This window comes from Budorcas taxicolor, chromosome 8 (assembly GCF_023091745.1).
Source record: "Budorcas taxicolor isolate Tak-1 chromosome 8, Takin1.1, whole genome shotgun sequence".
Classification (NCBI taxonomy): domain Eukaryota; kingdom Metazoa; phylum Chordata; class Mammalia; order Artiodactyla; family Bovidae; genus Budorcas; species Budorcas taxicolor.
Window position 1 is genome coordinate 47,538,457 of NC_068917.1, and position 21,932 is coordinate 47,560,388.

General features: G+C 42.0%; 1 protein-coding gene across 2 annotated transcripts in view; it reads left to right on the forward strand.

The window, feature by feature from the left end:
• Positions 1–21,932, forward strand: part of PGM5 (phosphoglucomutase 5) — a 208,603-nt gene that overhangs the window by 134,822 nt on the left and 51,849 nt on the right. For both annotated transcript variants that reach the window (XM_052644903.1, XM_052644905.1), the window contains exons 8-9: positions 16,106–16,241; positions 19,813–19,996. In XM_052644903.1, coding sequence (XP_052500863.1) covers positions 16,106–16,241; positions 19,813–19,996 — 320 coding nt within the window. The remainder of the gene's footprint in view (positions 1–16,105; positions 16,242–19,812; positions 19,997–21,932) is intronic.

Sequence of the window (21,932 nt, forward strand, 5' to 3'; positions counted from 1 at the left end):
AAAGGACATAAATGGTATGGACCTAACAGAAGCAACACCCTCTTCCTAACAGATATTAAGAAGAGGTGGCAAGAATACACAGAAGAACTGGACAAAAAAGATCTTCACGACCCAGATAATCATGATGATGTGATCACTAATCTAGAGCCAGACATTTTGGAATGTGAAGTCAAGTGGGCCTTAGAAAGCATCACTACAAACAAAGCTAGTGGAGGTGATGGAATTCCAGTTGAGCTATTTCAAATCCTGAAAGATGATGCTGTGAAAGTGCTGCACTCAGTATGCCAGCAAATTTGGAAAACTCAGCAGTGGCCACAGGACTGGAAAAGGTCAGTTTTCATTCCAATCTCAAAGAAAGGCAATGCCAAAGAATGCTCAAACTACCGCGCAATTGCACTCATCTCATACGCTAGTAAGGTAATGCTCGAAATTCTCCAAGCCAGGCTTCAGCAATACGTGAACTGTGAATTCCCTGATGTTCAAGCTGGTTTTAGAAAAGGCAGAGGAACCAGAGATCAAATTGCCAACATCCGCTGGATCATGGGAAAAGCAAGAGAGTTCCAGAAGAACATTTATTTCTGCTTTATTGACTATGCCAAAGCCTTTGACTGTGTGGATCACAATAAACTGTGGAAAATTCTGAAAGAGATGGGAATACCAGACCATCTGACCTGCCTCTTGAGAAACCTATATGCATGTCAGGAAGCAACAGTTAGAACTGGACATGGAACAACAGACTGGTTCCAAATAGGAAAAGGAGTATGTCAAGGCTGTATATTGTCACCCTGCTTCTTTAACTTATATGCAGAGTATATCATGAGAAACGCTGGACTGGAAGAAACACAAGCTGGAATCAAGATTGCTGGGAGAAATATCAGTCACCTCAGATATGCAGATGACACCACCCTTATGGCAGAAAGTGAAGAGGAGCTTAAAAGCCTCTTGATGAAAGTGAAAGAGGAGAGTGAAAAAGTTGGCTTAAAGCTCAACATTCAGAAAACGAAGATCATGGCATCTGGTCCCATCACTTCATGGGAAATAGATGGGGAAACAGTGGAAACAGTGTCAGACTTTATTTTGGGGGGCTCCAAAATCACTGCAGATGGTGACTGCAGCCATGAAATTAAAAGACGCTTACTCCTTGGAAGAAACGTTATGACCAACCTAGACAGTATATTGAAAAGCAGAGACATTACTTTGCCAACAAAGGTCCGTCTAGTCAAGGCTATGGTTTTTCCAGTGGTCATGTATGGATGTGAGAGTTGGACTGTGAAGAAGGCTGAGCGCCGAAGAATTGATGCTTTTGAACTGTGGTGTTGGAGAAGACTCTTGAGAGTCCCTTGGACTACAAGGAGATCCAACCAGTACATTCTGAAGGAGATCAAGCCTGGGATTTCTTTGGAAGGAGTGATGCTGAAGCTGAAGCTCCAGTACTTTGGCCACCTCATGCGAAGAGTTGACTCATTGGAAAAGACTCTGATGCTGGGAGGGATTGGGGGCAGGAGGAGAAGGGGACAACCGAGGATGAGATGGCTGGATGGCATCACGGACTTGATGGACATGAGTCTGAGTGAACTCCGGGAGATGGTGATGGACAGGGAGGCCTGGCGTGCTGCGATTCATGGGGTCGCAATGAGTCGGACACGACTGAGCAACTGAAATGAGCTGAACTGAATGTCAATAGTCAAACAAAATAAGGCAATGCAATAATGTTTACTTTGCCCAAGAAAGTGTTCTCTGATAAGTTTTCCACAATAATAATAGTTGTCTTTTACAATTAGCACTTAGTATGTACCGGAGTGTTGCTAAGCCTTTTGTATACAACCATCTCTTTCTGGAAATTTGGTGTTGAATCCAGGTCTCCTGACACCAACGTGACTCTTTCTACTGTGAACTCTGGAGTTCAGCCTGGTGCTAATAAAGTTGGCTCCTTTTATAGGCTGTAGCACAAAAGGAAGAGGCCCACAGTATGTATGTACTTCATGACACAGGAAATTGCACGTATCTTTCCATTCTTTTGAGATTTTTCTGTATCCCTCTGCTTGTCATGTGACTATAAATGCCCTGAGAATAAAAGCCATGTCTATCTCGCTCAGCTCTATTTTGTTTTATATATGATAGGCTTTGAGTATTTATGGGGTAGATGGAAGGATAGAAGGAAAGAAGGGAGGGAAGGAGATTGGGAAGATGGATGAAGTGAATGTATAGAAACAAAAAATTTCCATTTTGGTATATTTTCTTTGCATTATTACTGAGTATATTTTTATCACTCTTGAGTGATTGTATTTCTGGAAATCTAGGCATTAGGGTATCCAATGATTTGAGAGGATTCATAAAAACAAAACCACATAAACATAGGCCATTTGGAAGGGGGTGAATGAGATGTTATCCCAGGTGGTACTAGTGGTAAAGAACCTGCCTGTCAATGCAGGAAGCATAAGAGATGTGAGTTTGATCCTCAGGTCGGGAAGATCCCCTGGACGAGGGCATGGCAACCCATTCCAGTATTCTTGCCTGGAGAATCTCATGGACAGAGGAGCCTGGCGGGCTACAGTCCATGGGATCACAAAGAGTCAGACACGACTGAAGCGACAGCACATGTACTTAAGAATTACATAAAATTTCAAGATCAAGTTTTAACATTTTCAGCCATCCTATCATTATTAGCACAAATTAATAGCTAGCAAAGTTTCTAGGAACACTTCGTCCCCACATCTGTGTTAATGAAGCTTTAAAATTTTAAGTACTATTAAGTATTTGTAATTCAAGTTGTATTACCTTATTTTCTTCCTGTGGTTGAGTGATTGAGGGCTGCTGCTGATTACCTGTAAATAGCCATGTTCAATAGTGCTTGGGTTCTAGCTTTAGTGATCTTATGTATTTACTAAATTCTTACATCATAGACATTCTCTGCTCTGCTTTCTTATGGTCTATATTACTGACTTCACTCTCCAGTTGCCTTGTGAGTGGACATTTTATTTCCGCTAACAGGTAAACAGTTTATAATACTTTCAAGTTCCATACCTCTTCCTTTGTTTATATTTCACACATGAACTATGTACATCCTAACTCAAGGTTGGGTTTATAGGAGTGCTGTTAAACAATATTGAGTAGGTTGAACTGTCTCTAATTTATACATTTATTTTTATTTAATACCAGATTTTTTAAAGGTATGATAAAGGAAATCTTTAGTTCTTTCCCCGTTTAGATAATCGTTAGTTCTTATATGTTGCAGTTTTTACATCTATCCAGTCTCTAGGCCAGAGAATGAGACCCATGTATCTGTGAATTTCAGATTATCAGGGTTCTACCACAGCTCTTTCTCTTGTTTGGATAGCAGATGTGACCTGAGGACGCTGTGATGACAGCATTATCAGCACTAGGAGAGCAATTTGTTTCCTGGGCAAGTTGAAACAGGATGTGTGTACATGTGCAATTCAATCTAGGCTGGGCTAGAGCACAGAAATGGTGTGATTGACATGTCCCAAGACACTCCTTGTAAACTCTGAAAACTGAAACTCTCATTTGGACCTCTACAAACTCTCAACCTGTGTGTTGGGAACGAGAACTCCCACTTGGAGTGGTAAGAATGTCTCCATCAGAAAAAAATCTTGTTCCTGATGGCTCCACAGTTCCAGTTCCTCTGACCCTTTAATTCATCCTGTAAGCTGATGAAAAGTGGCAAGAGCGGGTGTTGTGTGAAACTATAGTGTGGAGCAGAAAGGAATGGGCCTCCATCTGAGGCTGTGTCCATGCTTACCAGTGCAGCTTGGGACTGGGAATCCTGGGAAACCATCCTTCAGTCCTTACAGATTGAAGAATTCCAAACAGACTATAAAGGTTTCTTTTCACAATTTCTAGGAGACTTTTGGGCTTCTCTCATAGCTTAGCTGTAAAGAATCTGCCTGCAATGTGGGAGACCTGGGTTTGATCCCTGGGTTGAGAAGATCCTCTGGAGGAGGGCGTGGACAATCCCCATGGACCGAGGAGCCTGGCAGCCTACAGTCCATGGGGTCACAAAGAGTTGGACACAACTGAGTGTCTAAGCACAGCACAGCACAGCACAGGGGACTTTTAACAAGGGGGCCATCCCTTGGTATTTAAGATGCAATCCCTAACGTTGTGCTTTGAGGCTCCCCCCGCCCCGCCCCACACTGTCTTCCAGTTGCCAGGTGGCTCCACTAGGACTAAATGACTAAAGGACTACAATGACTAAAGAGTGACAGGTCCTCACCCGTATGGTGCAGGCATTAAACCCCTTGGAGAGATTTCTGGTTCAGCTAACGACTGCTGCTGCTGCTAAGTCGCTTCAGTTGTGTCCGACTCTGTGCGGCCCCATAGATGGCAGCCCACCAGGCTCCCCTGTCCCTGGGATTCTCCAGGCAAGAACACTGGAGTGGGTTGCCATTTCCTTCTCCAGTGTATGAAAGTGAAAAGTGAAAGTGAAGTTGCTCAGTCGTGTCTGACCCTTAGCAACCCCATGGACTGCAGCCCACCAGGCTCCTCCATCCATGGAATTTTCCAGGCCAGAGTACCGGAGTGGGGTGCCACTGCCTTCTCCGACTATCGAGGAACAATTCTTAGAGAATTGTATTGTTCCCACCAGCACTGGCAACAGAGAAGTGGGCTGGGATGTTTACGAGTCAGAAGGCCCCCCTGTCCTGTATGTTGGCGTACTTGTGTAAGGGACAAGTGTCAGATGGCCTACCCGATGTTAACACTTTCTCCTCCTCTGGGATGGATGGCCCGGCTGCCTTAGGGCCTGTGTTAATGCAACAGTGCTAACACTTATTATTTACTGAGCACCTCCTGAGTGAGAAGTATAATGCCTAGGGCCGCCTATATGACATTTCACTGAGACTTTTTGACTCTAAAATGAACTGCTGCTGCTGCTACTAGCAACCATAATAACTCCAATTTTATAGGCAAGGTCATGGAGGATTAGGGAGGAATCTCACGTGGCAGAGCCAGGATTCAAAGCCAGTCTCATTGGCCCCACTGTACTCTGCTGCCTCTTTTAAGGACATGCCAAGGGGTCCTTCTCCCTGGTCTGGTTAATTCTGTTGGATGGGATGAGATGCACGCCAGGAGACGTGGTGTCATGTAAACAGCACAGCACTAGGAAGTGACCCAGTTAGACCTTGACTCCTCCTCTCTGTCATTGAACTACCCTACACAGATCACTTAACTTCTCTGGGCTTCAGTTTCCTCATTTATAAGATGAATCTGTTCAGTGGGATGATCTATAAAATTTTTTCCCATATATTTTTTCACGTTGCTTCCAGCTTTTTGTGAGGAATGAATCTGATGAATTATATCAAACTACATACTAGAGTTTCACCTAATCATTCATTTACTCATTCAACAAATGTTTACTGTGCACTTTCTATGAGCCAGGGCCAAGATAGAATGATGAGTCATTTCAGATACAGGCCCTTCCCTCATGGAGTTTGCAGTGTGTTGCAACAGTCAGGTTATTAGCCAAAAGCCCTGCTGCATTATTGTGTCAAACACCATCACCATCATCAAATTTATTGTTACATCTCATTGGGAGGCAGTATGCCCCCCAGGCATCATGAGCTACACAATCAGTTACTGCTGTCCTTCGTTTCTGAGCTGACAGCTGCCTCCAACCCGCCTATGAGCAGGACAACTTTGTTTTGCAGTTGGTAAACATTTTAGAGCATTAATTTAAAAAAATTTCTTTTTAATCATGGGAAAGTGACAGTTTTTCCATGAGCCCTGATTTTTGGCCAGATTTGAAGAGCTGAACACAAACAATTTGAGACATGGAAAAAAAAATAACCTGTCACAGTTCAATAACACGTTCTCGAATCTTAGATTCCCTGCAAGGGGTGCCTCCCAGTGTTCCCTCATAACTTCTCTATTTTAAAAGACAGATCCTTGAGTGGATAAAATGATGATGGGAAGAATTTCACTGCCCATTAATGAACGCTTCACTGGTAGATGAAAAGAATAAATTTATAAGAAAAGAGAAGTAAAGGGAAATGTAGCATCTTATCCTGAATGTCTAGGGAGGAAAAAATCAAATCCATCATGCAGATATTCAGAAGGGCTGCCTCAGGTCTAACCACATGCGGCATTTTATCTGCCTCATTGTGGCTCCTGAGGACCACCAGCATTACTGGGCATTTCCAGAGGTGGTTATGTCCACAGACGTTGGAGCCAAACTGTCCAGGTGTGAAGCTTTTCTTCACTTAGTGGCCATGTGACTTCATACAAATGACCTAACCTCAACCTCTTATCTGTAAAAAGAAGCTATCAAATTGTCAAAGTTAGATAATAGATGTGTAAAGTACTGAGTGAAGTGCTTGGTACCTTGCTGTTATTCTTCTAAAAATGTAATTTAACTCGCTATGTCATTCTGCATCAAGAGCAAGTATATAGAGAAATTTCCCATCATTTCTGGCTCTAGGAAACGTGTGTGCTTAGGTATGTGCTGTATCTGCACGTATTCTAAAAACCATCAGGAACCCCTTTAAGCGAGTGACCTTCCTTATCAGATGGCCAACCATTCTGGTGTGCCTGGGATGGAGAAGGTTCCTGGTACGTTGTTCATTTCCTGCTAAAACAGGGAAAGTCCTAGGCACACCAGGATGGGTTGATTACCCCAAATTTGGCAAGGCCCTCAGTAGATTTCCAGGCAAAAAGGAGGAAAACCATGGTATTAAAGCTGGCTCCAGTGAGAGGCCCCTACCTGACTAAGGCCAGGGGCATCCATTGAACTAGAGACCAGTGGGTACTTTCATTTAGTGCTAAATTTGAGCAAATAGAGGAAGAGGCCTAATTCACTGTCCCTCAGTAATCTGCTGCCAGTATTGGACTATTTTGAGTAACCTCTGAAAACAATGGTTCTCAACTCTGGCTGCCCATAAGAATTACTCAGTGAATTTTAAAAAATATACTAATGCCTGGCTCCCATTGCCAAAAATTCTGGTTTTATTGTTCTGGGGTGGGGCCTCAACATTGGTATTTTTTAATAAGTTCTTTGGGAGCTTCCAATGAGCAGCCTGGGTTGAGAAACACTAACTTATTTCTAGCTTGGAGCTGGCAACAGGTGCACCATGATTAGTATTTTCCTGAATGACAAAGTCAGACTTTCCTGATCAGAGTCTCGACTGAGATGACTTGATCTGTTAATAACGTGTGTGGTGTTTTATTGAGTTGATTTGCCCATGCTGGCATTTCCATTGGAGGAAAATTCCTTTGAGATTGAGTACTCTTCTTTTTTTCCCCCCATTAATTTTGTGAGGGCGGTATACTTACTGATATACTGCCTAGCTCAAAGTAATATGGTTTTAAAGCTTGAGAAAACTCAAGTCTAATTTGAGGGAATAGGGAAGTAGGGATGTTTCTGATGAGAAAAAAATTAACCTGTCTTTGGAGTCAGTTCTTCCCAGAGTTGTGGTCAGAGAGCTGAGCTGGTATCTTGGTGAAGATGGTTGGTTCTCTGTGCTGGTCAGAGTGAGTCTGAGTGGGCTTCAGGCTGTGTTAGCTTGGATAGGGGAAGGGAAGTTGAGTGGTACTTACAGGCTTTGGAAATATGGGTTAAAGCTTCTTGCAGTGTCCCGAACCAGGTGACAAACTCTGGCTGCACTACAAGCCAGGTATCCAGAGAATCAAACTTCAAAATTTGTCCTGTATTATTTAATTCTAGGGCTTCCCCGGTGGCTCAGATGGTAAAGAATCTGCCTGTAACGCAGGAGACCTGGGTTTGATCCCTGGGTTGGGAAGATCCCCTGGAGAAGGGAATGGCTACCCACTCCAGTATTCTTGCCTGGAGAATTCCATGGCCGGAAGAGCCTGGCGGATTGCAGTCCATGGGGTCACAAAGAGCTGGACACAACTGATAAGGAGAAATGAGCTATTAAGACATGAGAAGACATTCAAGGAAACTTAAATGCATATTACTCAGTGAAAAGAAGCCAAACTAAAAAGGCCATATATTGTGTGAGTCCAATTATATGATAATCTGGAAAAGACAAAACTGTAAAGATAATAAAAGGCTTACTGGTTGCCCAGGGCTACAAGGGAGGGAAGGATGAATAATCAGAACCCAGGGGATTTTTAAGACAGTGAAACTGTACTGTGTGACACTGTCATGGTGGGTACATTTGTTAAAGCCCATAGAAGGTGCAACAGCAAGAGTGAACCCCAGTGTGAACCATGGACTCTAGGTGATAGTGTGTCGCCAGCGCAGGCTCATCGTTTGTAACAAGTGTCCCATTCTGGTGCAGGGTGTTGATGATGGAGAGACTGTGTTTGTGGAGACAGGGACTATTATGAGAACTAGTACTTTTGATTCAATTTTGCTATGAAGCTGAAACTGCTCTAAAAAAATAAAATCTGTTAAAAAAAATTTACTGGCAATAGTACGCTTATATAAATGTTAGTGTCAAAGAATTTTTTCTGGAATGTCATGTCCTAAAGATGGAACAGATGTGAATATATGAAATGAGGAAGTGAAAGAACTATTTTATTTGCTTTTTTTCCCAAACAGCTGTTTGTAGAGTGTAGAGATTTTGCCTGGGAACAAAGAGGGTGAAACAGCCTGGATGAATCCCTCTTCATGCCTGGTCAGCAATAGTAGAAATGCCCAGGGGCCTTTGGGGATGAATCTGAAACTTTGTTTTTGAAGGTGGGGTCTCCCTGTGAGGTAAACAAAACCCATCCCCTAAGCTCAGCTTCCCCCAAGGCCAGTGTTAACAGCTCAGCAGTGTACCGCCTTCCCTGTCCTCATTTTCTGTCAAGTCCTACAGCCATCTATTTGCCATGAAGTGATGGGACTAGATGCCATGATCTTAGGTTTTTGAATGATGAGTTTTAAGCCAGCTTTTTCACTCTCCTCTTTCAGCTTCATCAAAAGGCTCTTTAGTTCCTCTCCACTGTCTGCCATTAGAGTGGTATCATCTGCATATCTGAGGTTGTTAATAAGCTGATTTTTTAAACATTTATTAAACTTGGATGAACATCATTACACCCATTACATGTGTTCCCAAAGATTCTTATTTAATATTTTGTATGCACAACAAATTTTGGTATAGATTTTCCATAATTTCCTATTCTTTAACAATTATTATTAGGACTTCCCTGGTTAAGATTTCACTTTGCAATGCAGGGAGTGTGGGTTCCATCCCTGGTTGGAGAGCTAAGATCCCATATGCCTTGTGGCCAAAAAACAAAAATATAAAACAGAAGCAATGTTGTAAAAAACTCAAAAAGACTAAAAAAATTTGTATTCATTTTTCAACTTTTCCTCTTCTTTTAAAAAATATTTTTTGTTTGTTATTATTTATTCAACTTTCCCTCTTGTTTTAGCTGCTTTGATGAATTTCCTTTTGACTAAAGGTTAAGAAATAGAATAGCTGGGTCCAAAGCTGGGCACTGTTTTAAGGCTATTGATCATTATTGTTATTCATTCACTAAGTCATGTCCAGCTCTTTGTGAACCTATGGACTGCAACATGCCACGCTTCCCTGTCCTTCGCTATCTCCTGGAGTTTGCTCAAACTCATGTCCATTGTGTCAGTGATGAATTCAATCATGTAATCTTCTGTTGCTTCCTTCTCCTCCTGCCCTCAATCTTTCCCAGCATCAGTCTTTTCCAGTGAGTCAGCTCTTTGGGTGGCCAAAGTATTGGAGCTTCAGCTTTAACATCAAACCTTCCAATGAATATTCAGGGTTGATTTCCTTTAGGATTGACTAGTTTAATCTCCTTGCTGTCCAAGGAGCTCTCAAGAGTCTTCTCTAGCACTACAATTCAAAAGCATCAGTTCTTTGGCACTCAGCCTTCTTTATGGTTGAACTATCTCATCTGTACATGACTACAGGAAAAACCATAGCTTTGACTATATGGACTTTTGTCAGAAAGTGATATCTCTGCTTTTGAATACACTATATACGTTAGTCATTGCTTTTCTTCTTGTGATTTCATGGCTGCAGTCACTGTTCACATTGATTTTGGAGCCCCCCAAAATAAAATCTGCCACTGTTTCCATTTTTATCCCATTTATTTGCCATGAAGTGATGGGACTAGATGCCATGATCATTACTGCCAAATTATTCTACCAAACTGTGCATGTTTACACTGGTACTTTGCTAGTACTAAGTGTTCGCTGCCCCTGATGAACGCTTGCTAATTTGAGAGTCCCAAATGGGATTCCATTTTGTGGACTTTTCTTTGACTGAGGTGAGATTGAACACTTGTTCAAATGTTTTTGACTATTAACATTTTTCTCTCTTGACAGTTGCTCATGTGTGCCTATCCACACAATTTTCTATTTGGGTCCCTCTTTTTTGGATTGACTTATAAAAACATTTTTAATATAAAGTTTAGTGGTCCTGTCATATGCACAGTATAAGCGTATCTTCCCTCCATTTTTCACTCTTTATAGTGGGGTCTTAGGAAATCATTTGATGCCTTTGTTTGTTTAATTTATCTGTCACTGTTATGGCATTATAGTTCACTTGCCTTGAAGTTATTAAAAGGAGAGCTGTTTCCCCAAAACCCCCTCTAAAGTACACTATGGGAGTTCAGTGGAAACGTGTGCATGTAGTTGCAAATCATCAGTGTTTCTATCCCCACCTCCAAAAGTTATAAAGAACATGGTTGATTTTACTTGATCATTGGCCCCTTGTGACTCTTGGCAGTGTTTAACTTGTAAGTGAGGATATCCAGGCCAATTCACAATTTATTATGTGGTTGGCTGCTAACAGTTGAGGTGAGTTTGTATGTTTTTTATATTTTTGATCATACTAAAATAACTCTGTGTCTCTCTACCCTAAATTATGACATCCTATCAGATGTCAGACTCAACAGCATCTCATGGGTCTATCTCCACGTAACGTAATCCAGCTGGAGATTCAGAGTATGCAAAGCCCATGTTTTAGAACAAAAAGGTATTTCTCTCTACCCAGTAAATGAAAGTGACTTTTTTCAGCTATAAAAGGACAAAGGATTTTGAAGTTATCCCATGGGGCAGGGCTTCCTAGACCTGTTTTTTTGGCACTAGGCCATGGAGCTAACCCAGCATCTTCTAAATTTCTTCCATTTATGTAGCACTGTGCACAGTTACTTGGATAGGACTAGAGTCACTCCATGCTGTGATGATTAAAAGTCCAAAGTCTTCTCAGGCTAGAGGCAATGACAACCAGACGTCTAAAAGTGTCACTAGCAGACCATTGATCGGTGTACGGAGGAGCCAAAGACTTGATCATTTCTCCTTTTAAGTATTTGCATTGACCTCTCAAGGTTGTATATTTTCCTGTTTGAGGAAAAACATGTAACATTGCAAATGTAACAAGAGGTATAAATGGTTCATAGCTTTGGCGAGAAGTTCTCAAATATGTCTAGCTTAACTAAGGTATTATTTCAGCCTATTTTCAAAGTTTAAACAGCTTGATGTCATTGGGTCTTCCTCTCTGAGTTATGTTTCATAACTCTGAACCCCAAGTACCCATTCTCATTACTTTGTTGAAGGAAGAAATGATCCACCCCATGGTCCTCATCCCCTTTCTTGTTGTTGTTGTTCAGTTGCTAACTTGTGTCCCACTCTTTGCAACCCCATGAACTGCAGCACTCCAGGCTTCTTGTCCTTCACTATCTTCTTGAGTTCGCTCAAATTCATGTCCATTGAGTCAGTGATGCCATTCAACCATCTCATCCTCTATCGCCCCTTTTTCCTCTTGCCCACAATCTTTCCCAGCATCAGGGTCTTTTCCAATGTGCTGGTCCTTTGTATCAGGTGGCCAGAGTATTGGAGCTTCAGCTTTAGCATCAATCCTTCCATGAATATTCAGGGTTGATTTCCTTTATGATTGACTAGTTTAATCTCCTTGATGTCCAAGGGACTCCTGAGAGTTTTCTCTAGTACCGCAGTTTGGAAACATCAGTTCTTCAGCACTCAGTCTTCCTTATAATCCAGCTCTCAGCCTTCTTTATGGTCCAGCTCTCACACATCCATATGTGACTATGGGAAAAATCATAGCTTTAACTATATTGACCTTTGTGGGCAAAGTGATATCTCTGTATTTTAATACACTGTCTAGGTTTGCCATAGCTTTTCTTCCAAGGAGCAAGCATCTTTTTATTTCATGGCTGTAGTCACTGTCCGTAGTGATTTTGAAGCCCAAAAATATGAAATCTGCCACTGTTTTCACTTTTTCCCCATCTATTTGCCGTGAAGTGATGAGACTGGATGCCATGACCTTTGTTTCTTGAATGTTGAATTTTAAGCCAGCTTTTTCACTCTCCTCTTTCACCTTCATCAAGAGGATCTTTACTTCCTCTTCACTTTCTGCCATTAGAGTGGTATCAGCAGCATATCTGAAGTTGTTATTTCTCCTGGTAATCTTGATTCCAGCCTGTGAGTCATCCATACAGCATTTCACATGACATATTCTGCACAGAAGTTAAATAAGCAGGGTGACAATAAACAGCCTTGCCATACTCCTTTCCCAGTTTTGAACTTGTTTGTTGTTCCATGTCTAGTTCTGACTGTTGCATCTTATCCTACATACAGGTTTCTCAGGAGGCAGATAATGTGCTCTGGTATTCCCATCTCTTTAAGAATTTTCTCTACAGTTTGTTGTGATCCACACAGTCAAAGGCTTTAGAGTAGTCAGTGAAGCAAAAGTAGATTTTTTTTTTTTAATTCCCTTGCTTTTTCTATCATCCAGTATATGTTGACAATTTGATCTCTGGTACCTCTGCCTTTTCTAAATTCATCTTGTACACATGGAAATTCTTGATCCACATACTACTGAAGCCTAGCTCAAAGGATTTTGAATATAATCTTGCTAGCATGTGAAATGAGTGCGTTTGTACAGTAATTTGAACATTCTTTGGCATTGTCTTTCTTTGGGACTGAAGTGAAAACTGACCTTTTCCAGTCCTGTGGCCACTGCTGAGTTTTCCAAATTTGCTGGCATAATGGGTGTAGTGCTTTAACAGCATTATCCTTTGGGATTTGAAATAGCTTACCTGGAATTCCATTACTTCCACTAGCTTTGTTTGTAGTGATGCTTCCTAAGGCCCACTTGACTTCAAACTCCAGAATGTCTGGCTCTAGGTGAGTGACCACACCATCATGGTTATCTAGGTCATTAAAAGCTTTTTTGTACAGTTCTTCTGTGTGTTCTTGCCACCTCTTGTTAATATCTTCCACTTCTCTTAGGCCCTTGCTGTTTTTGTCCTTCATTGTGTCTGTCGTTGCATAAAATATTCCCTTGGTATCTCCAGTTTTCTTAAAGAGAACTGTTTGTCTTTCCCATTCTATTGTTTCCTTCTATTTCTTTGCATTGTTCACTTAAAAAGGCTTTCTTATCTTTCCTTGCTATTCTCTGGAACTCTGCATTCAATTGGGAATATCTTTCCCTTTCCCCTTTACCTTTCACTTCTCTTCTTTTCTCGGCTATTTATAAGGTCTCCTCAGACAACCACTTTGCTTTCTTGCACTCCTTTTTCTTGGGGATGGTTTTGGTTACCACCTCCTATATAGTGTTATGAACCTTGGTCCATAGTTCTTTCTTAAGACATTGCTGTTTGCTAAAGTCAGAGGATAAAAAGTATGTGAATAACTGAGAACACTCTGTCTCAAAGTGTGTACTGAATCAGCACCATGTTGGTGCTTTATGTGAATTACCAATAAGAACCACCACCACCACCACCACCACTTGTGGTAACCCAGTCATTCACCTTAATACCTAGGCATAATCTAGTCACTTCCTCTTGATAGTAACCCATGGGGTAAGGGCTGTTCTTTCCCTGTGTTAGAGATGAGGCCAGCAAAGGTCAGTGGCTGAGCCAGAATTTGAACTTCAAACAATTTGACTCCAGAGCCTTCCCTCTGAACTTGATTAAATTCATAAGACAACCCCTCAAGATGGGCCATGGTGTCCCCATTTTACAAATGAGAACCCTAGATTCAGGTTAACAATTTTTCAGTAACTTCTCACACACCTGAGAAGTAGCAAAGTTTGACTTTAAACCCTGATTCCAAAACCCTCCTCAAGCCTTTCCCGTTGAACCATCTTTCTTACACTACAACACATTCCTTTGTGTTTAGGACTTTATTCACTTCCAGAAAAGGTTACAATTGGCCAATAGACAGGTACTTAAATGAGCCTGCAGCACATTCCTCTGGGTTCTTTTTGCACAAGAAGCTACGTGTTTAGCCTGCATGCTTCATTGTGTGAATGCCTCAATACAAGCTACCTCTGTTTGTAAATAGCTGTAGGAATAAGCTTCCCAGTTCCTTCCTGCCTCAGGACTTTGCACTGCTGTCCCTCAGCATGGAAGACTTTGTCCTGAGATCTCTGCAGGGCTGACTCTTCTCAGGTATCAGATCAGATGTCGTCACCCCTGTGGGGCTAACCCTGACTTCCTGTATTTGTTTCCTAAGGCTGCCACAAAAATTTACCCAAAACGGGGTGGCTTAGAACAACAGGAATTTATTTTCTTATCATTCTGGAGGCCAAGAGTCTCAAATCAAGGTTTTGGTAGAGCCATGCTTCCTCTGAAGGCTTGAGGGGAAAATCTTTTCTTGCCTCTTTCAGTTTCTAGTGGCTCCGTCCATTCCTTGGTTTATAGCAGCATAACTCCACTCTCAATGAAAAAGGTGGTAAAACTTAAAATTAAGAAAACTAAGATCATGACATCTGATCCCATCACTTTATGGCAAATAGATGGAGAAACAGTGGAAACAGTGAGAGATTTTATTTTGGGGGACTCCAAAATCACTGCAGATGGTGACTGCAGCCATGAAATTAAAAGACGCTTGCTCCTTAGAAGAAAAGCTATGACCAACCTAGACAGCATATTCGAAAGCAGAGACATTTTTGCCAACAAAGGTCCGTCTAGTCAAGGCCATAGTTTTTCCAGTAGTCATGTATGGATGTGAGAGTTGGACTATAAAGAAAGCTGAGCGCCGAAGAATTGGTGCTTCTGAACTGTGGTGTTGGAGAAGACTCTTGAGAGTCCCTTGGACTGCAAGGAGATCCAACCAGTCCATCCTAAAGGAAATCAGTCCTGAATATTCATTGGAAGGACTGATGCTAAAGCTGAAACTCAGCACCTGATGCGAAGAACTGATTGCTTGGAAAACACCCTGATGCTGGGAAAGATTGAAGGCAGGAGGAGAAGGGGACAACAGAGAGTGAGATGGTTGGATGGCATCACCGACTCAATGGACATGAGTTTGAGTAAACTCCGGGAGTTGATGATGGACAGGGAGGCCTGGCGTGCTGCAGTCCATGGAGTCGCAAAGAGTTGGGCGTGACTGAGCGACTGAACTGAACTCCATTCCACTCTCTGCCTCAGTCTTCACATAAACTACTATTTTGTATTTCTCCCGTCTTTTCTTCTAAGAACACTTGTCATTGCATTTAGGGCCTACCTGGATAATCCAGGCTGATCTCATCTCAGCATCCTTAATTATATCGGCAGGACTGTTTTCCCAAGCAAGCTTACCTTCACAGGTTCGTGGTGGGCCACGGGGAGCAGTGGCCTGTCTTTGGCAGGGAGAACATAGGATGCCATTCAGCCTGCTCTAGGAAAGCCGTGCTGCTCTAATAAAGCAGCCTTTGCTGATGTCATGCTCTGGCAGCATCACCCAGTTTAATTTTTGTCACCATCCTTGTGCTTGTTTGATTCATCTTGTTCTTTTGTCTACTTTTCTGTTGCTTGTCCCTGCCTACTTGAACTCCAACTTTATGAATAAAGAGCTATCTTTTTCACTGCTGGATCCCTATCACCTCCCCCAATGTTGGTGTAGTGTAAGGATCACCAAATATTTGCTGAATGAACAATACTGTTAGTCAAATGTGACATCAGGTTGGCTCTCTGATCCTTTCAACAATTTCCAGGGTTTTCATTTTTTATATTATTTATTTTATTTGAATTTCACTTGCATATGTTTGGAAATACAGGTATATTATGGGGTATATATTTAACACAATAGATAAATATCAATATATATGCTATCATTTCAATATACCACTCAAGTTCTAACTGTCTTAATAGTTCATTTAGCTTTAATTTTTCCCCCATGAGCAAATCTTCAGAATAATATTTCTTTCTCCCATAGGCTCTGATCACCTCCGGGAGAAAGATGGCCTCTGGGCTGTCTTGGTCTGGCTCTCCATTATTGCTGCCCGGAAGCAGAGTGTGGAGGAAATTGTCCGAGATCACTGGGCCAAATTTGGCCGCCACTACTATTGCAGGTGAGAAGGCTAAGGGTCTCCATATGGACCTTAGGAAATTCCTTTTAGAAAAGTTAAAAAAAAAAAAGGAGCAGGGGGGCTAGAATCTTATGAAGGAAGCATCTTTCAGGAAGATCTGAGGAATACAGAGGCTAGAGCGAGATAACCCCTGAGAGGTTGCAGGTGGTATCAAGGTAGTACCAAATTAGAGGATACAACTTTCTCTATCTCTGGTGACTCCTGTCTGTAATCTTTTCATCAGTGCCTATACAGTGGGCAGCCATCCTGAGATGAAATTTGAACTGTAGAACCTCAAAAGGTCCTCTGGCAGCCATTAAAAGTTGTACAGTCAGACCAGGGGTTTTTCTTGTTGGTTTTCCACCCATACTTATCAAGGAAATGGGGGAAGAGACAGAAGCTGCCACAGGTCAGGGTGATTTTTGTAATCCTCTCCCTACCATTCTTTGTCTTACCTCCCCACTAATGGTGCACAAAGTGACTGTTAGTGGGCTGGAAGTCTCAACTACCTTCCTGTCCCCTGCAAGCAAGGGGGACAGTCTTTGGCTTGTGGCTGGCAGCTAGATGTGTGTACCTAGAGATGCTATTCATGTATAAATAGTGCCAAACCATGGTTTAGGAGGAGCAGTGGTCTTAAAAGATGTTAACTGTGAGGCTGTGGAATTAGGGCAGATAATCTTTGGGTAGTCTCAGCAGCTCTCAGTGTATTAACAACAGACACTGTACCTCATTTGCTTTGCTTTTGAATAGTTAACTACTTGGAGGTTTGGTTGCATTTCAAGAGCTTAAGGGACAGAAAGAAAGCTTTAGACTTCCCTTATAAGGTGATTGTTTCTTCTCTTAAGAGGTCATTTACTTAGATAAACATCAGAGAATAAGGAGGCTTGCGATATTACTCATTAAAATCCAAGAGGCTGCAGTGCTCTGGGAAATGGAGACAGCCTCACATTCTTGGTTCCTATCTAATTAAGAAGGCTAAGAATGTGACAGCCTGCAAATCATCTCGAATTATTCATTGTGTTATAAAATAAAACCTGTAAAGGCAGGTAGGAACTTTTTTATTCACTAGTATTTCTAACAGCCGCCCCAAATCCTGATTCTTGTGGGCTCTTTTGGCATACCAGAGGGGCCAGTTGGCACAGAAAATCCTTTTATTGTCTGAAGCTGTGCCATAAAATCCAACCTGATAAAATATATTTTGATTGCCAACCTCTGGCTTAGTGAAAGCACTTTGAGTCAGGGATGTGTTCCTCATAATTTGTGGAATGATTATCTAGCTTTCTGCCAGCATTTTGAAGACATGGTGTTATGATAAGTGTATTTATAATACAGTTCATTTTTTTGTGGCCAAGAGCTTACATGATAATTACTTTTTTTCATAACAAATACCATATTAGAGAATATAATGCAGTGGAGATATGAATTCTTGTAGGGCGTTCAATTATGATTCAGGTTTCTGTCCAAAGAGATCACAGAGATAAAGAAAAAGGGAGGAGGGAGGAGGTAAAATGAAAGCAAACATTTCCTTCAGCCCCCGGGAAAGGTAGGTTGCAATGCTTGTGAAGGAGAACTATTTATAGCCTGTGTTCTTAGTGGGCCGGAGACAATCAAATTTGGTTTAACTGATACTGAGCCTGAAGTTGTATCTGAGAACCTAGATGATTTTCCCTGGGGTCCTGTATGAGTGGACCCCAGAAAGAATTCTCCATTTTAAAGTTTCTTTCCTTCAACGTGTGATGGTAGTGGTGATGGTCACTTGTTTGGGGGAGTGAGGGGAAGTTGTGATAGAACTTGCTCGTGTATGAAGATGAGTGTTGGGGCAGCTGGTCTGATGGTCTCAGCCATGGCTGAACGTGACCTGTCACATTCGTGTATTTTCTCAACTTCTAAGACTCTTTCAGAGCCTTTCTATTTCTTACTAGAGCCTCTTATCTCATCCTCATGCCCTTTTCTGCTTGGTTGGGTCTTTACCTTCCCAACAAACTACTGATAAAGAGAATCTAGGCTTAGAACACAAGCTGAGAAAGAATGTTCTGAGAGAGTTCCCTGATGTTTTTTTTCTCAGGCTGGGAGGACACACCTTCTGTAGGAGGGAGAGAACAGAAGAAGAAAGGGATGTAGGTGCAGGGGACCCATTGTTAGACACGGTATCAGTCCATGTTGGTGAATAACCTGATGTTTACTGAAGTCTCAAAAGATCTTGGGTGGAGAAAAACTGTCAACTATTCAGATCTTCCTTCTTTAGTTCACTCTGAGAACTCACCTTCCCTGTGTTACTTCCGCCCATGGGATTTTCCAGGCAAGAGTACTGGAGTGGGGTGCCATTGCCTTCTCCGTTCCCTGTGTTAAAGAGAGCCCAAATTTGAGATCCCACTACTTGAGCACAGCTGCCCCTCCTAGTGTTTCCTTCTTAAACAGACCTCCCTGAGTATGCCATTAGGACTTGGCCAAACCCATCTGACACTGGGAAAGACTCTATAGTTTCTTTATGATAGTGACTAAGAATAAAAGTGAGAGCTTTAAGTACCAGTGTCTGGCATTGTGCCAACTACTTGGTATGTATTGTCCTATTTAAACCCAGCAACAACAAATGAGATAGGTGTTATTTTTAGTCTTTTTCCCCCCCTCTAATCACCTCCCAGCCCCATTGTTATATGTGATGTTCTTGGCTAGGAGGACCTTTTTTTTTTTTTTTTAAAGAAACAATTGTAATATTTCTTCCAAGTTTCCAAGAGAATTTTATGGTACATTGGGTTCCCTCCCCCATCTCTCTTCCCTGCCTTGATTCCTCTCTCTCCTCCCTTTCTGCCTTCACCTCCTCCCATATTCATTCCATTGCTTACAAAAACCACTACTTATCAGAAGCAACAGAGAGAACAAAACAGAGTAGATCTCTGCCCTCCTGGGGCTTACAGTTCTCATGAGCAAAGACAAGAAATAAGTAAATTAATATTTAAACAAAGCAAATACAGATTGGGATAACTACCAAAAGAAGATGTAAAGGATGATGAGCGACGGGGAGAGACAGAGGGGAGGTGCCTTAGAGGTCTTGTCAGAGAAAGTGTTTCTAGGGGTGACAGTAAATCTGAAAACTGAAGGAGGGAAATGCATCAGCAGTTGGAATAGCCTGGAGAAGACTGTACCAGGGAGAGGAAACAGCAAGAGCAAAAGCCCAGAGGGTGGAGCATCTTTGAGGACTGGCGAGGAGGCCTGTATGGCTGGAGCATAGTGAACAAGGGCCAGAGTGAGACAGCCTAGTCAAGGATGTGGGCATGTCGTATCCCACAGGACTTTATAGACTGTGGTGAGTGTTTTAAATTTTAATCTCAAGATGATGGGCACTTTTGGAGGGATTCAAAGGAAAGGATGGCCATGATTTAATGTTTACAGGATGCTGCTGCTGCTGTGGGGAATGAGTGAGGGACCAGGGGAAGAGGTTGACCAGGTGTGGGCGCTTTTCTGTGCTGTTCTTCCACGGAAACAAAACCAGTGATTAGACAACCCGAGAGGCCTGCCTGGCTGCTGTTTCTCCGATTAGATTTGTCTTTAGCCTGTGTCCTGTCCCCCTCACCAGGTTTGACTATGAGGGATTAGAGCCCAAGACGACCTATTACATCATGAGGGACCTGGAGGCCTTGCTCACAGATAAGTCCTTCATCGGCCAGCAGTTTGCTGTGGGGAGCCACGTGTACAGTGTGGCGAAGACAGACAGCTTTGAATACGTGGACCCTGTGGATGGCACCGTGACCAAGAAACAGGTACTTGCTAGGACATTGCCAGACAGGTTATCAAATGATGAGAGGCCGGGGGAAATGCAAAATGTCCTACAACCGGAGAGGTCTTTAGGGGCAGTCTACTGTGATCCCTTCATTTTATAAATGAGAGCCCTGTAGCCAGCAGAGAGGAAAGCCCTTGGTGAAGATTACCTACGTACTTAATGGCAGTGGGTGGATTAGAACACATGGCCCTGGCTCTCTGTCCAGTCTTCTTTCCACCTGGTAACTGATCGGCCTCAACACCATGAATGGATTTAGACTCAACATTTCTTCCTGAAATATTTGCAGCCTGAGTCTCTCTATGTAGTGGCCACGATGGGTGACAGATTCAGAGAAGTTTCCAACAACTTTTCCTTGGGACCCGCAGGTGCAGGGATGTTTCCCCTTTTGTTACCTTATGTCTTTGAGGAATGAAGGGAGCTTAGCCAGATGGGTTTGTTGCTTCTGATAGGGGAAGAAAAAACTGGAAATTTTGCCCCACAACCCCAAAAAGAAAATCTATGGTTGAGAAGTATCATGAAAGATAAGTGGCAAAATCGACCACAATTTCTTCTGTGATCTCATCTCTGTGAATTGTGTAAGAGACATGGAAAGTGATTACAATTATTTTTCTTCTCAATTTTGGCAATGTTGGTCACTCTGGGAACATATTTTATCATTTATAGTCTGAATAAGACATTCTGGGTAATGTTAAGAAAAGTTCCATTATAAAATTCCCCAGTTCTTACCTTCTTATACATGCTTCATCAACTACAGACAACAAAATAAATCAGACACTGTAGTTTGAGGGGACTAGATATAATGGTAGATATTGCTGTTTTTACTTTGACTAGTGTTTTATACTTAGTCCTTGTCCTAGGGTCCTCTGACTTGCTGATGTTCCAAAGCCCAGTGCCCTCCTGTTACTCTGGTTGTATTCTTAGTCTAGTCCGCTTTAGTTTTACAGTGATCTTTCATCTCTGTCAAAATGTCAGTCTTTCATTCTAGAAGGCCTTCCATAGCTGGACAAGTTCATCACAGTCTTACTTTAGAAAGGTGTAGGATAGTGGAAAAACTAGTCATGAAGAAGTTTGAAGACCCAGAATTGAATCCTGCTCCCACCACCTACTAGTTGGGAGAGTTGTTAGATTTCTTTGGTCTCTGGTTTCTTTCTCATCTGTAAAACATCTGGGTCACAGAGTTGTTTTAGAAATAGAATGAAATAACATATACAAAAACTCCTAGCCTTTACACAGGGAGTGCACCATGCATCTTTCATGGCTCTGATTTGTTTTGCACAAGAATGCTTTCTTGTAGACTGGATTGAATTCTCTCTAAAATAATACCAGTGAGTCCTGGAGATGTGAAGCCAGGAGCCCAGCACATCTTTGAACCTCCATGCCTCAGATAAAATTCTGTTCCAGTTTTGTACCATATTCTCACTTCTATTTCATACAGAGTCCTTAGAACAAACTTCCCTAATCTAAGACTCGTTTTGTTGTTGTTGCTATAGAACTCAAGAGTCGTAAAATACATGCTTTCTAAAGTATCCCTGAGAAGTTTTTTCTTCCCCGATGAGGCAGTCTTGAAAACGATTCCTTGAAGGGATTGTCTAGTCGTTGGTAGGTTCTGAACTGGATCTTCTTGTGCAGAGCTTGAGCTCATTTGTTTTGCTGTTAAATCCACTAACACTCTGCTTTGTTTCTTCCTCAGTGGCCTCAGCATTTGGGTGCTTTTTTCTTGACTCCTCTTTAATCTTTCATAGCAGGCTAATTCTTCAACTGGATTTCAAATGTGGCCTTTGATTTATTCCATGTCCCTCCCCTTCAACCCTGAATATTGGTTTCCGTTTTCACTCTAGAATTTATTGATTTTTTTTCCATATTCTTTCATCTGGATTTCCCTAGTGGCTCAGACGGTAAAGCGTCTGCCTGCAATA